At 32.3% G+C, this 12780-nt stretch overlaps 3 protein-coding genes, 2 non-coding genes and 1 pseudogene across 10 annotated transcripts in view; 2 read left to right on the top strand and 4 right to left on the bottom strand.

The window, feature by feature from the left end:
* Positions 1 to 815: 815 nt before the first annotated feature.
* Positions 816 to 887, bottom strand: TRNAH-GUG (transfer RNA histidin (anticodon GUG)). The gene has a single exon. It is a non-coding gene; the product is annotated as a tRNA-His (tRNA).
* Positions 888 to 1438: 551 nt separating this feature from the next.
* On the top strand, positions 1439 to 1883 carry LOC104879948 (egg cell-secreted protein 1.4-like). The gene has a single exon (XM_010654712.3). The coding sequence runs from the start codon at positions 1439 to 1441 to the stop codon at positions 1844 to 1846; it is 408 nt and encodes a 135-aa protein (XP_010653014.1). The 3' UTR covers positions 1847 to 1883.
* Positions 1884 to 4275: 2392 nt separating this feature from the next.
* Positions 4276 to 5051, bottom strand: LOC100250840 (citrate-binding protein). Its single transcript, XM_002275137.4, has 2 exons — positions 4867 to 5051; positions 4276 to 4753 (listed from the first exon to the last, which is right to left on the bottom strand). The coding sequence occupies exons 1-2, from the start codon at positions 5032 to 5034 to the stop codon at positions 4382 to 4384; spliced, it is 540 nt and encodes a 179-aa protein (XP_002275173.1). The 5' UTR covers positions 5035 to 5051; the 3' UTR covers positions 4276 to 4381.
* A 1163-nt stretch (positions 5052 to 6214) lies between these two features.
* On the bottom strand, positions 6215 to 6299 carry TRNAY-GUA (transfer RNA tyrosine (anticodon GUA)). The gene is given in 2 exon segments: positions 6215 to 6250; positions 6263 to 6299. It is a non-coding gene; the product is annotated as a tRNA-Tyr (tRNA).
* A 697-nt stretch (positions 6300 to 6996) lies between these two features.
* LOC100255979 (citrate-binding protein-like) lies at positions 6997 to 7799 on the bottom strand (annotated as a pseudogene).
* A 2921-nt stretch (positions 7800 to 10720) lies between these two features.
* LOC100266278 (uncharacterized) overlaps positions 10721 to 12780 on the top strand; it is a 41278-nt gene continuing 39218 nt past the window's right edge. For 4 of the 6 annotated variants that reach the window (XR_002030444.2, XR_009466268.1, XM_059738720.1 and 1 more), the window contains exons 1-2: positions 10730 to 11352; positions 11460 to 11714. Coding sequence is in view for 4 of the 6 variants with exons in the window: in XM_059738720.1 (XP_059594703.1) it covers positions 11347 to 11352; positions 11460 to 11714 (261 nt within the window). In the remaining 2 variants the exon portion in view is untranslated. Of the gene's footprint in view, positions 11353 to 11459; positions 11715 to 12780 lie in introns of all 6 variants that reach the window. The other 2 variants (XM_010654598.3, XM_010654600.3) reach the window with 2 other exon arrangements.

A 12780-nucleotide genomic window follows, 5' to 3' on the forward strand; every position in this document is an offset into this window, starting at 1 on the left:
ACATACCCCAATGATGATTCTCTTACATATTCTTCGGTGCAATACTTTATACTTAATTGCTTCTTATTCGCTACGTAAATTCAATGGAAGACCCGCAAATCTAAAATCCAACAATACAACGCCACGTGCTAAAATTTTTGGGTCATGGTCAACACACTTGTCTGCTAATCCGTGTAGACCACGGTCCACCTGGTGACGCATGTAAAGTGGGACCCAGAAAGGGTACAGCTGGCTGATGATGCTCGGATGTAAAGTTAGAAATCCCGAGAAAGTGTGAGAAACTTCTGGCAGAATTGATGGGAAAGAGTGGTATTGGCTCAGAGTTTGGATTGGTTGGTTGAGAGGCCAGTACGGTGACAAGGACGGGAGGTTGTACTTGACCGTACGCATTGGGTGCGAGCTTGGGCTGGTTTGTCTTCACTCTCGAAGCAATGGGCTTGGTTATGGGCTTATGGCAACTATTTTAGTTATTTATTTATTTATTTGTTATTACGATAAATGCGATGATATTTTCTACCTATACTTTTTAAGTTATTAATTAAAAAGTTAAGATAAAGAGAATGAACGGTTTTCTTTTATTTTTAATTTAAATTGAGTTAGTTTATAAACTAACACCTAAGTTTTTTATTAAGCATCGTGATTAATTTGTTTATTGAAAAGGTAATTGTCTAAACGGTATTCCCAATATATACTGACCGTCTTTTTTTTATCAAACGGATAACTACTCATCTTGTTATTATCAAATTATTTATTTTATCTATCAAGTTCAAAAAAACCTATGAACATGGAGAGCAAAAAATTTCAACATTGAATCGTGTGGCTGCTGGGATTCGAGCCCAGGTCTCCACGGCCACAACGTGGAATTCTTACCACTAAACTACAGCCACTTGATGTTATGTTTTGCCTGGGATTCTATATTTATAAAATTTGTGTGGTCTTAACACGAAGAAAGTTGTGTTCCATGAGCTACTTGCTACATTTTTATAATTTTTTGTTATTTTTGGTCTTTCAGATTACATGTAACTGCCGACTTACAGAGATTTGAATAAATGAGTAGAGTCTCCAAATCTTCCAATGGGCTGATTTTAAACGGCTATTGAAGCAACCAGAAGGTCCCATTCAATACCTCAATCTTCCTCAAGGCAGCACAGCCATGCAAAAAGCTGTCCAGAGGACTTTTCATTAGATTCTAGGCCTAGATTAATTGCAGAAAGTGGCCTCCAAGTATGATGTTTGATCAGCAAAACTGACCGTTTCTGAAACCCATCATCTGTCTTCTCCATTTGCATTTAATTAATGGAGAATTAAGCCATGTAAATGGTGACAATAATCACATATTTAGTGTCAGGCCTCTCCTCTCCCTGGCCTGCAACACTATAAAATCACCTCCAACCTTCATCTTTTTCTTCATCTTTCTCTGTCCAGATATAAGTACATCATGGCTCTGATCAAGAACGTGTTTCTCTTGGTGGCACTCTCATGGCTGATAACCAACGCGTCTGCATCGAGGGAACTGCCCATGAGCATGAAGCCTGCAGAGCTGGACCTTGTGGCGAGGCTGGAGACGAGCGGAGGGTTAGTAGAATGCTGGAATGCGCTTGTAGAGCTGAAGTCATGCACGAATGAGATTATCCTCTTCTTCCTCAATGGCCAGGCTGATATCGGACCGGACTGTTGCGGGGCAATCGATATCATCACCAGGAATTGCTGGCCTACAATGCTCACTTCCCTGGGTTTCACTGCTGAAGAAGGCAACATTCTGCGAGGCTACTGCGATGCATACACGCCTAGCCCTGCTGCCCCGCCTCCTGCAGCCGAGTCCCCGGTTCAGCCACCGAGTATCTGATTGGAGTGGAGGCTAGGAGATAAGCCTTTGGGCAGCTTTATATATATACATACTTACATATGTTGGAAGCTTTTTTGAGTCTTTGTTTGGTTTGGTTTGTTTTAACTTGGTTTTGGGTATTGTTGAAGTTGTTTTTGTAGTTTTTGTGGTTGAATTTGAATGGGATATTTACTAGTATCGTGTGGTCTTTCATCTATGGCACTTGTTTTTGTCTAATTTAATTCCTCTTGTATAAACCATGACATTACTCTCTGGTGTGTTTAGACAACGCCCAAAGCAAATTTTCCCTTTTAAGAAACCAAATTTCACTGTAGAGGATATACAGAAATGCATTAGATATATATATGAGAGACTAAAATCTTAAAAAATGGTGAGTCACTTCTAAGTATATTTTGGCTCTTTCTCATTTCCTAATCTTTTTCTAAGCTTGTTCTGCAATTCCTTCTCCCATTCTGTTTCTAATCTTTTACTTGTTAGATCTCCTATTTTCTTTCCAGGAGTGCATTTTTCGTCTGATATGCAAAATCATGGTCTCATCAACCTTAGTAGCCAGCCTTCAGGTTTTGGGCTGGCTAAAGGGCCCATGAAGACATAAAACAGGTGGGTGACAGTCCAATCCAGCCCACGTTGTCAAGTTTGATATAATTTGTCAATATATAATGATATTTAGATCAATTTCATATCGACTTGTAGAACTCATTTAATAAATAAATTGATTTTGGTCTATATGCATAATAGAAATTGACTAGAATTGACTTATTTAACTATTGTGTTGATTACCTTATTATAATTATAATCCATCTAATTTATATTTGATTAATCTAATTATCAATTAAATCATAAACTTGTCTCACTGAGAGGCTAACTATTATATAAGATTTGATTATTAAATGAATTACATAATATTATTACATTTTTTTTGTTGGTTTTTATTTTATTTCTATTTTAAAAAAAATTTGTCTGGTAGCAGTATCACTAGCCATTGTTGACCAGCGGTATGGCAATTATATCCAACCCCATCTATCCCAGCAGCCCTACTGAATTGTATTGAAGTGTGGCATGCATTCAGAATCAGTGAAGTACCCTGAACCCTATCTTAAAGGGCACTGAGTATTGAAATGGGTAACTCACTTTTGATCACCTTAATGCATTAACCGTTTTGCCCTCTGATGGGGCCTTCCATTGAATGAAATTAACTCATTTTTGCTCTGAGGTTGTAAGAAAGTACAATATGATACATGGAATTTGAGTTGTGGTGGAAAATTCTAAGAGGTTTCATATGCGTTTAATTGATATCACTGGATTAGATATATGCATAATCACACAAAAATCTAAGTTTTGATCTAAATTCAATACATTTCAATTGAGTTGAATTTTTACTAGTCGAATATATTTTGGTCATGAAGAATCTAAAATTTTTCTCGAATAACTAAAAACTTTATTCTTTCATTTGTTGGATACAAAAAAGGATTTCTGGTAGGGAGAGGACCTTATTGAAAATTTTTATAGGAATTTTGAGTGGTTACCAAGGCTATCGAATGCTTCCCTTGCCCTATGGTGAGGGCTTTGTACCAATTTTTGCTTTATGATTGCTACAAACTGTTACAAGCTTTGTTGACTTTTGGGCACATGTGGACAAAAGAAGTTAGGTTCTACTTTTTAGGTGCAGATCACTCGATCAGGTCAACCTACAAGTTTGGAGGTTGTCTCTATGGTGAGGGCTTCATGTCGACTTTTGCTTTGTGATTGTTACAGACTACTATAAGCTTTGTTGACTTTTGAACTATAAGAACAATTAAGCTCTACTTTTTAGATGCAAGTTAATAAGTCAAGTCAACCCGCAAATTTGAAGGTAGTCTCTTTTCATGGTCCTCATTTTGGGGTATGGTGAATTTGTGCTCTCAGGTTCTGAAGTAGACCATTCTTGTAGTGAATCAATTTTTTGTAGCTCCAAGTCGGATATAGAATCATTCTTTGCAAAACTTTTCACTACAAGTCGACAATATAGAATCATTCTTGATAAAAAATTTCTTTATGAATATTGAAAATGAAAGAGAATTTAGGATTCTAAAGACAAAAATGACAAATATTGAATTTAGTCAAATCTTTTGAACATATTCAATTACTCAATCTCCTTAAGCCATTGGAATTCAAATTTCCTTCCTATTATAAAAAACTTTTCACTTCTTTGATTGATCAATAAGATTTAACCACTTGGGTCAAGTCTAACATTCTCTACATCAATCAATCAAGCAAATACATGAATCAATGGTGGGAAATTATCCCTATTCAGCAAACAAATGATTATTAGATACGATTTTATGAACGTTTACAACACCTTCCTATTAACATGTTGACATGATGCAGTACTTATGATAACTTTTTCATTAGTATATCTTGCATATTACCTCAAACAATACCTTCAAATACTTCATGAATCAGCAAGCAAAATTAGGCTAAGCATGAATTTATTCTATTTTATTTATGAATCCCAACATCTTACACATTTTCATCCATCACATAGTGATTATTTCCTCAAACTTTGATTCCTTTCCAACGTGACTCCATGTAGCTGGAGGGATCATTCTGGGTATAAACCCCAAACTTGAAGTAATGGGAGCTGCCTCCATCATCTGAGCCGTCATACTTGAGAGTCCCATCAATGTAAATCTGAACTCTTCCAGCATCTGCATTATGAATTACATTTAATCGAAACCACTTGTTATAGATGTTGGACGCTAGCACTGGGCTTCGGTAGTTGGTAAGCGAGCCATCATAAACTCTAACCATTAAGGTCGTGGCTCGACTACTTCCTCCGAACACCTGCATGATGCTCACACCAGTCGTGCCGCTTGGCACGTATCCATAACCTTCAAATTGCCAAGTACCCGAGGAATAATCGTAGCCCTAACATTCACATGCATTAGCATAATCCAATTTAGTACATTTTTGAAAAAGTATATTTCTGTATTGTAAATGGACCACGACTTAAAAATCCGAAAAATTTATGACATGCTTACGCGAATACGGATCTCGGTGCGTGGAAGAGACCCAGAGCTTGTGGACACCGGCTGGTCTTGAGACACATCGTAGGGCTTTTGCACTTCAAATTTGGATTGGTGGAAATTGAGATGAAAGAAGCTCAAGTGAAACAGAGCTAAGGCAACAACAAAAGAAGTACTACTCATTGTCTTGTTTGTGAAGAAGAAGAATGGGTGTGAGGAGAGTGACTATAGAGGGTTGGAAGGGTTAGTATATATAGAAAGTGAGAATGGCTGTTTGGGAGATTTGTTTGGTTCAATCTTCTATCGTGATATATATATATATATATATATATATATATATATATATATATATATATATATATATATATATATATTATTCTATTTTCAAAATTTATGTATTTTTATATAAAAAAGAAAATAATAAAAATAATAAAACAAGCATAAATACTATGGAAAAAAATCAAGAGAATATGTTTTTTATTTTTGGTTTTAGCATAAAAATATAAAAATTAAATATAATTAAAATTAATTAAACTTTTCTATATTTTAAAATTATTTAATCTTTTAAAATAAATGGAATATATAAAAATAAATGAAGTAGCATATTAGAATAAAGGATTAATATATATATATATATAAAATCCTTGAAATTTTGAGGTTTTTTTCTTGTATTTTGGAACTTCCAAATGGGCATAAAGTTATGACTTCATGAAGCATTGTATCTTACTACTACCTCTCATAAAGTGAATTGGGAGACAGCCATAGAAGGACAAGGAACCTTATCCTTGTTTGCTTGACCGGAAAATGAGGTGTGAAGAAAGAAATTGTAAGAATAGGGGCGAGAATTCTAGCAATGTTTGTATGGACAATTATGATGTTGAGTATTAAAATTAATCTATAAGAAATTAATCCATTTATATCTTTGTTTTTTTAATTTTATTCTAATTAAACTAAAGACTAAATAATATTTAATAGTATTAAATATTAAATTAATTTTTAATATCTTATTTTTATTAAATATTATAAAATAAACAAAATCAAACAGATTCATTAATTAATTTTTAATATTAAAAAAATCATATATTTTAATATTTTATATTCAATTAAAAATTTTAAAAATATATAATAAGTCAACGAAAAAATTTTAAAAATAAATTATCTGAAATAGAAAATAATAAGTTATTGAAAATAACTAATTATATTGTAAAAAAAAATGTGTTAAAATATGCTCAAATCATATTAGAACTCATTTGTGACATAACCTTAAAGCAAAAGAAAAAAAAATCAATAAATTTATGATTTTGTATCTTGTCAAATATGAAAAAAAATTATACATCAAACCATAATGTAAAACCAAAAAACATCCGACCTGCCGGATTCGAACCAGCGACCTAAGGATAGCTGTTGCACACTACAGTCCTCCGCTCTACCAACTGAGCTAAGGTCGGATACGCTCATGAAGGGGAAAGGAAAAAAAAATAGAATTAAAAGTCTTAATAGAACTCTGCGCACTTCCACAACTAATTCATGAATGATTGCTTTTTAGTACTTTTATATTTAGTGTAGAAAATACTGAGTTGATCAACTTTTATATTTAGTGTAGTTTAATGATTTTTTTATATATTATGATATTATCTAGAGCCCCGAGTGATTAAAATGTTATCAATTTATAACATTTTTATTAGTAACACTTTTATTATAATATGTTTGGTTTTAGAAAAATGTTAAAAAAATATTATGTAAAATATTTTTTTCATATTTGATTTTATCAAAAAATCGTTATTTATATCATCCAGAAACTCTAGGGTTAATTATGTCATCCATACCCTTGAGTCATTTACAGTATCTAAAACCCTAAGCTCTTTACAAATAGTTATTTTTGTAATTAAAAACTTGTCAATAATACTTTTAAAAATAAAAAGTAATTTTCTATTTTCTAAATGGGTCCCAAAACTATTACACAAACTTATAATTTAATCCAAAAGTAGAAATCAATGTCCAAAGGGGCGCGGACTAAAGCTCTCACACGTGTATACACAGTGCATAGTCACTCTTAGCTGATCACTTTGAGCTCAACATGAAGAAGATTATTCTAATTTATTTATTTCAATATTTATTATATATTTTTTAAGAGTTATTATTTCCTACTATTATTAAAATATTATATAATATTTTATATTTTAATTTAAATATTTTTATATTTAAATTACTCAACTAATCGCTGTAAGCTGAAGAAGCTTATTCTAGCTAATTTATTTATTCCAATATTTCTGAGATATTTTCTGCGAGTGATTATTTCTTGAAAACTTTGATTTCCTTCCAACGCGACTCCATATAGTTGGAACTGTCGTTCTGCTCATAAACCCCAAACTTGAAGTAATGAGACTTGCCGCCATCATCCGGACCCTCATACTTCAGATCTCCATCAATGTAAATCTTTACCATTCCAGCATCTGCATCATGAATCACATTCAATCGGAACCACCTGTTGTAAATATCAGATACTAGCACTGGACTTCTGTAGTTGGTGAGTGAACCATCATAAACCTAACCATTAAGGTTGTGGCTCGATTGGTGGCTCCGAACACCTGCATGATGGACACACCAGTGGTCCCGCTTGGCACGTATCCATGTCCTTCATATTGCCAAACACACGAAGAATAATCATATCCCTGGAAGTAATTCAAAGATCAATTGTGTAGTTACCTGACAATTTAAGTTTGTTAGTGCTAAATAAAAAATATACTGCTTACCCGAATACGGATTTCGGTCCGTGAGGCAGTGTGGCTGGTGGTGGTGTGAGCCTTGTCCGTGGAGTACACCCACAGCTTGTGGACGCCATTGATGTGGCTGTAACGCTGGTTTTGAGGGACATCATAGGGCTTTTGGACCTCGAAATTTGATTGATGTAAAGGGACTGGGGTGAACCCATCCGTGGGATCAACCATGGTTCAGTGGGAAATGGGTTAAATGAGACTCAAATGCAAGAGAGCTAAGACAACAAAAGTAGTACTCATCAGATACTTCGTCTTAGTGAGGAGTGAATGAAAATGTAAATGATGGAGTTTAGCATATTATAATAATAATAATAAATATAAAAATGCGAGAAATATAAAATAGAAAAGAGAAGTAGAGAAAAAAAAAAAAAAATTAATAAATTATTCTTACATTCTACTTCAAACTTATTTCACTTATTTAACTATTCTATATAAAATATCAAATAATTTAAAAATATATAAGTTTTTTACTAATTTTAATTATAATTAAATTTTTTCATAATAAAACTAAAAATAAGAAAATATTTCCTTAACATTTTTTTTTTTAGTATTTTTCAATAATCAAGTATAATTTTAATTTTTACTTTAAGTATTAAGGTTGTTTAATAGAGGTAACTTAAAATTTATTTTAAATCGTCAAATTGACATATTCACACCCTTATTAATTTTAACTGATATATATTTTTACTAATCTTAAATAATAAATTTATTTGTTAAATATTCACATTAAAGTATTATAGATACATAAAATTACTACGAAAATGTTTTATTAATTTTATCCGATTTATGAAAAAATGCATGTATTTTAAAATATTTTTAAATGTGTGACGATAAAACTAATTTATAAAATTTATGGTTCATTTTTCTTTTTTTTTTTAAAAATTAATGAGTCAAAACCTATTTTTTCCTTTTATTTTTTTTAGTTATTATTTTGTTTTATTTTAAATGAAAAGTAGAATAAAAAAAGAAGATCTATGTGTGACTTTATAACCGTTAAATGTAACAGAATATGGTATAAATTTACTTTCAGATTTTAAGTTATTTGTTTTTTTACCTTTTTATAATTTATTATAAATTTTTTACTGAATCAAAAAAATCAAATACCAACAAGAAAATACCAAGAATCTCCTCCACACCCTTCTTCGTTTCTGCCCTTACCCTTTTTATAAACCCTTCACATCTTCTTCCTGACGCAAGCAAATCTAGCCGTGCACGTGGTGCTCTTCTGGACAGACATCACTCCTTCACCTTTCTGCCTCTTGCAACTTTCGGAAGTCGGAACAATGAAATGCCGAAACAAGAACCAACCCGAATGAAATAAATAAGCCCAACCCAAGCTCTGAGACAAAGCCCGAGACCTGAAGTCCATATCAAAAATTAACACTTAAACCCAAAGTCAATCTTTATTTATAGCCCAGAGCAATATCCATGCCCAAATCACTAATTATATTTTCATTATAATAAGAAGTTTTCATATTATTTTTGGATATTTGGAATTAAATTAAATTATATATATATATACATATATATTTAAGTTATTAGTTTTCAAATCAAATAAGAAAAAAGATGGCAATTAAATTTATAAATATTTTTAATATATAAAATAAATAAATTTAACATTTAACAGTATTAGGACAAGCCCAAATCACTAATTATATATCATTATAAATTTTGTATTATAGTAATTAAATTTTTAATATTTTGAGATATTTTGAAATATATTAAATTGTTTATTTTCAAATTATTAGCTTTCAAATCAAAATAAGAAAAATTGTAACAATTAATTTTATAAATAATTTTAATATATAAAAATAAATAAATTTAACATTTAACGGTATTAATTATTTTAGACAATTCATTTAAAGGGAAATTGAATGAACTCTCTAGAGCCAATCAATACATCCCAATACATATATAAAATTATTCCATAGGACCAAATCACACATACATAGTATCTAGAGCCAATGACGTGATTATAAAATGCATAATCCTTTGGAAAATATAATTTATTACTTTTATGATTTATATTAATCGCCTTCATTCACTTAGTTGGATGAATTCAATGACAAGCCTTTGTAATCAATCGTTGTTTTTATCTCTACTAATTGTCAATATAATACTTTTATTTATTAAATAATAATAATAAACAAATTTCGAAGCCATATATTATTATTTGAACCACATGAAATATCCATGAACTAAATCATTATTTTTCCATGAACAAGACAATATTTCAATGGTTCGAAAATTAAATGTTTTAGTATAATCAACATCATTAATCGTTCTATGTTGATATATCATATTCATGCCAAGTCTAATACAAATGAAGGATAATTATCGGATCTCATGAATTGATGCAAAATAACAACCTTCTTTAAATTACTTTGTTAAGAAATTTAAATTTTATTTGTGTCATATTACAAATCTAACCCTTGTACCTGTCATTATAAATATCAAACTTTGAAGACACATCGCTTAATAAATCAACACCGTAAAATCTTTAACAAAATTATATTTAACCATCTTTCTTATTGTCAATATGTGGGATGATGAGATCCATTTTTCATATAGTACAAAGTATAAAAAAAAGTTAGGAACATTTTAGGATGATTGTTACTAAAGCGAGTGGTATTATTAGTCGCCCATCATAGAAAAAGAACGATAGATCACTTCAAAATAATCGTTGATAAAATGAATAATTTCATCAATCATCAATGTCAAATAGACGTTCAACTAATATGCTTTATATTAAATATAAATATGATTATTATTTAATGTGACCAAGAAAAAAAAGTGGTAAAAGGAGAAGAAAATATGAATTTTTTCAAGGATTGGACATCAAATGGACACATATTAAGAAGTTTTAGATCAATATCAAAATAATTGTCATTAAAGTGAGCAAACCATCAATCACCGGTTTCAAATTGGGTAGAAGTGTATGTACCAAAACATCCCTTGTATTGAATATAAATATAATCATCATTTTTTATTATAAAGAAAGAGTGAGGATATGAGAAGAAAAAATGATTTTGTGAAGGGTCTAATAACGAATCGCTACATATTAAAAGGTAACACCAATCACAATATGTCGATACTTATAATTTAGCCCCCGATTGACATTCCTTCATAACTTCGTCGTCTATTTTGGTCCAATTTATTTCACTGTATACTCTTTTAACATTTTCTATAGGCTCGGCCTAAAATTTTACTTCTGTGAAGCGAGGTTTTGAATTTATCTGCTCAACTCAACAGAATGATTATGTAAGTATTGTTTCAGTTTGTTGGTGTGTTTTTCTTTGGAAAATCTTAGGAGGAAATCGTATTAGGTTTTAAACTTGATTTTCCATTTCTGCATTTCTTTCGGTGGATTCCAATTCTGATTTGAAATCTGGATGAATTAGCGTTGGATTTGGATGTGTAGGATCGGAACCCTCACATCCAAATAGAGCCCGTGAAAGAACCCCAAGCAGTTGCTTTTTCTCTGCAACAATTCCCCCAACTACAGCTCCCTTCGTCCTCTCCTCATCAATTTCCTCTACCTGACCATTATCTTCTTCATCCTCATCATCAGAAATCTCCTCTCAGTGGTCTTTTCAATCCCGGTGGGTAAGAAAATACAGGAGATCTAAGGTCCCGGTTCCGCTTCGTAGTATCCACACGACACGCGACCAGTTTGAAAGCGAGAAACATAGAAGCCTGAATTCTCGCGGAGAGCTCTATGGCGGTAAAATTTCCCGCAGATCTGTTCTCTATCATTCCACTTTCCACGTTTTCATACGAAGGTTTTAATTTTCCGGGAAAAATTATCGACCGTGATTTTTCATGTGGCAGGACTCCGCAGGGACGACACTGATGGATCTAATCACGGCGGACCCGACCCCAGCGCCGGGTTCGCAATCGTCAACGTCTGCATCTGGAGCAATGCCTCCTCCACCGCCTCCCTCGGCTCTCGGCAAACCCGTTCACACTGAGCGGAAGTCGAAGAGAACCACTCTGATGCAGATCCAGGCCGACACCGTGTCTGCTGCCAAAGCTGCTTTGCATCCTGTTCGGACCAACATCATCCCCCAGAGGCAGAAGAAAAAGGTTTTTCTTTCCTCGCTCTTTCTATTCCAATTATGTCAATGCTCTCTTTGATCGTCGAGAAAATTGAATAGGAAAACCCTTTGGATCTCGGTTTTTTCTGCAGTATAATAGGGAGGTCGACTTAGCCGAGGTTTGAAACTTCAGAATTTGCAACTAACATGATGTTTGATTTGGTTCTATTAGAGGCAGAGTCAGTGATTTGCTTGGATTCTGTGAAAGTCAGATGAAAAAAAAAAAAACAAATAAATAGAGAAAATATATAGGCCTTTTTAAATTTCAAGTCTATGAGTCCTCAGTCCAATTGTTAGTATGAATTCCAGCTTCATTGGATGTATGTTTAGTTTGGTTTCTGAGAGAAGCTAGGAAATTATAAACATCGAAATTGAAAAAATGGTATTCAAATTTCAAATCTGTTTCCAAAATGCTTAACAAAATGGTAGGAATTATATAGGTGTCATATAATAGCTCTTTTTTCCCTTCTATAAATACAATTGAATTTCTTTTCAGTTTCCGGCCCCATTAGGGTATCATGCTTTGTTTTGATGATGAGGAAGGGTAGGAAAGAATGGAATTTGTAATTTTGATTATGATACTTTTGATTATTCTTTTTATCATAAACAACCATTTTATTGCAACGAAGTTACATACAAATAACGACGAGAAATCCTTCCACCAAGAATACAATAAGCTTTACAAAATCTGATCAAAAGAAGGAAAGTAAGCCTATACTGCTCTAAATATCAATAGCATCTTATGATGGTTGCAAGCACAAACCAAAAAAAAAAAAAAATTAAAAAATCAATGAATACAACTCAGGAAGGCAAGGAATCCTCTACGAAAGACTCAAAATGTTTGGCTTCATTCTTTACTAAAAGGTCCACTAAATAGTTAGCTAAGTGCGGAATCCAAAAAAAGGAACAACCAAACTTTGTGTTGACCTAGTTCTACTATTTTGTTTAATTGAGTTGAGTTATGGGTTTTTCTTATTTCTTCACTGGAGACAAAAATTACCCAAAAAATTCAGTATTTGATGCTTCTATTTTCTCAGCAAGCAAATGGAGTGATC

The sequence above is a fragment of the Vitis vinifera genome, chromosome 7 (genome assembly GCF_030704535.1).
Source record: "Vitis vinifera cultivar Pinot Noir 40024 chromosome 7, ASM3070453v1".
NCBI classification, from domain to species: Eukaryota; Viridiplantae; Streptophyta; class Magnoliopsida; order Vitales; family Vitaceae; genus Vitis; species Vitis vinifera.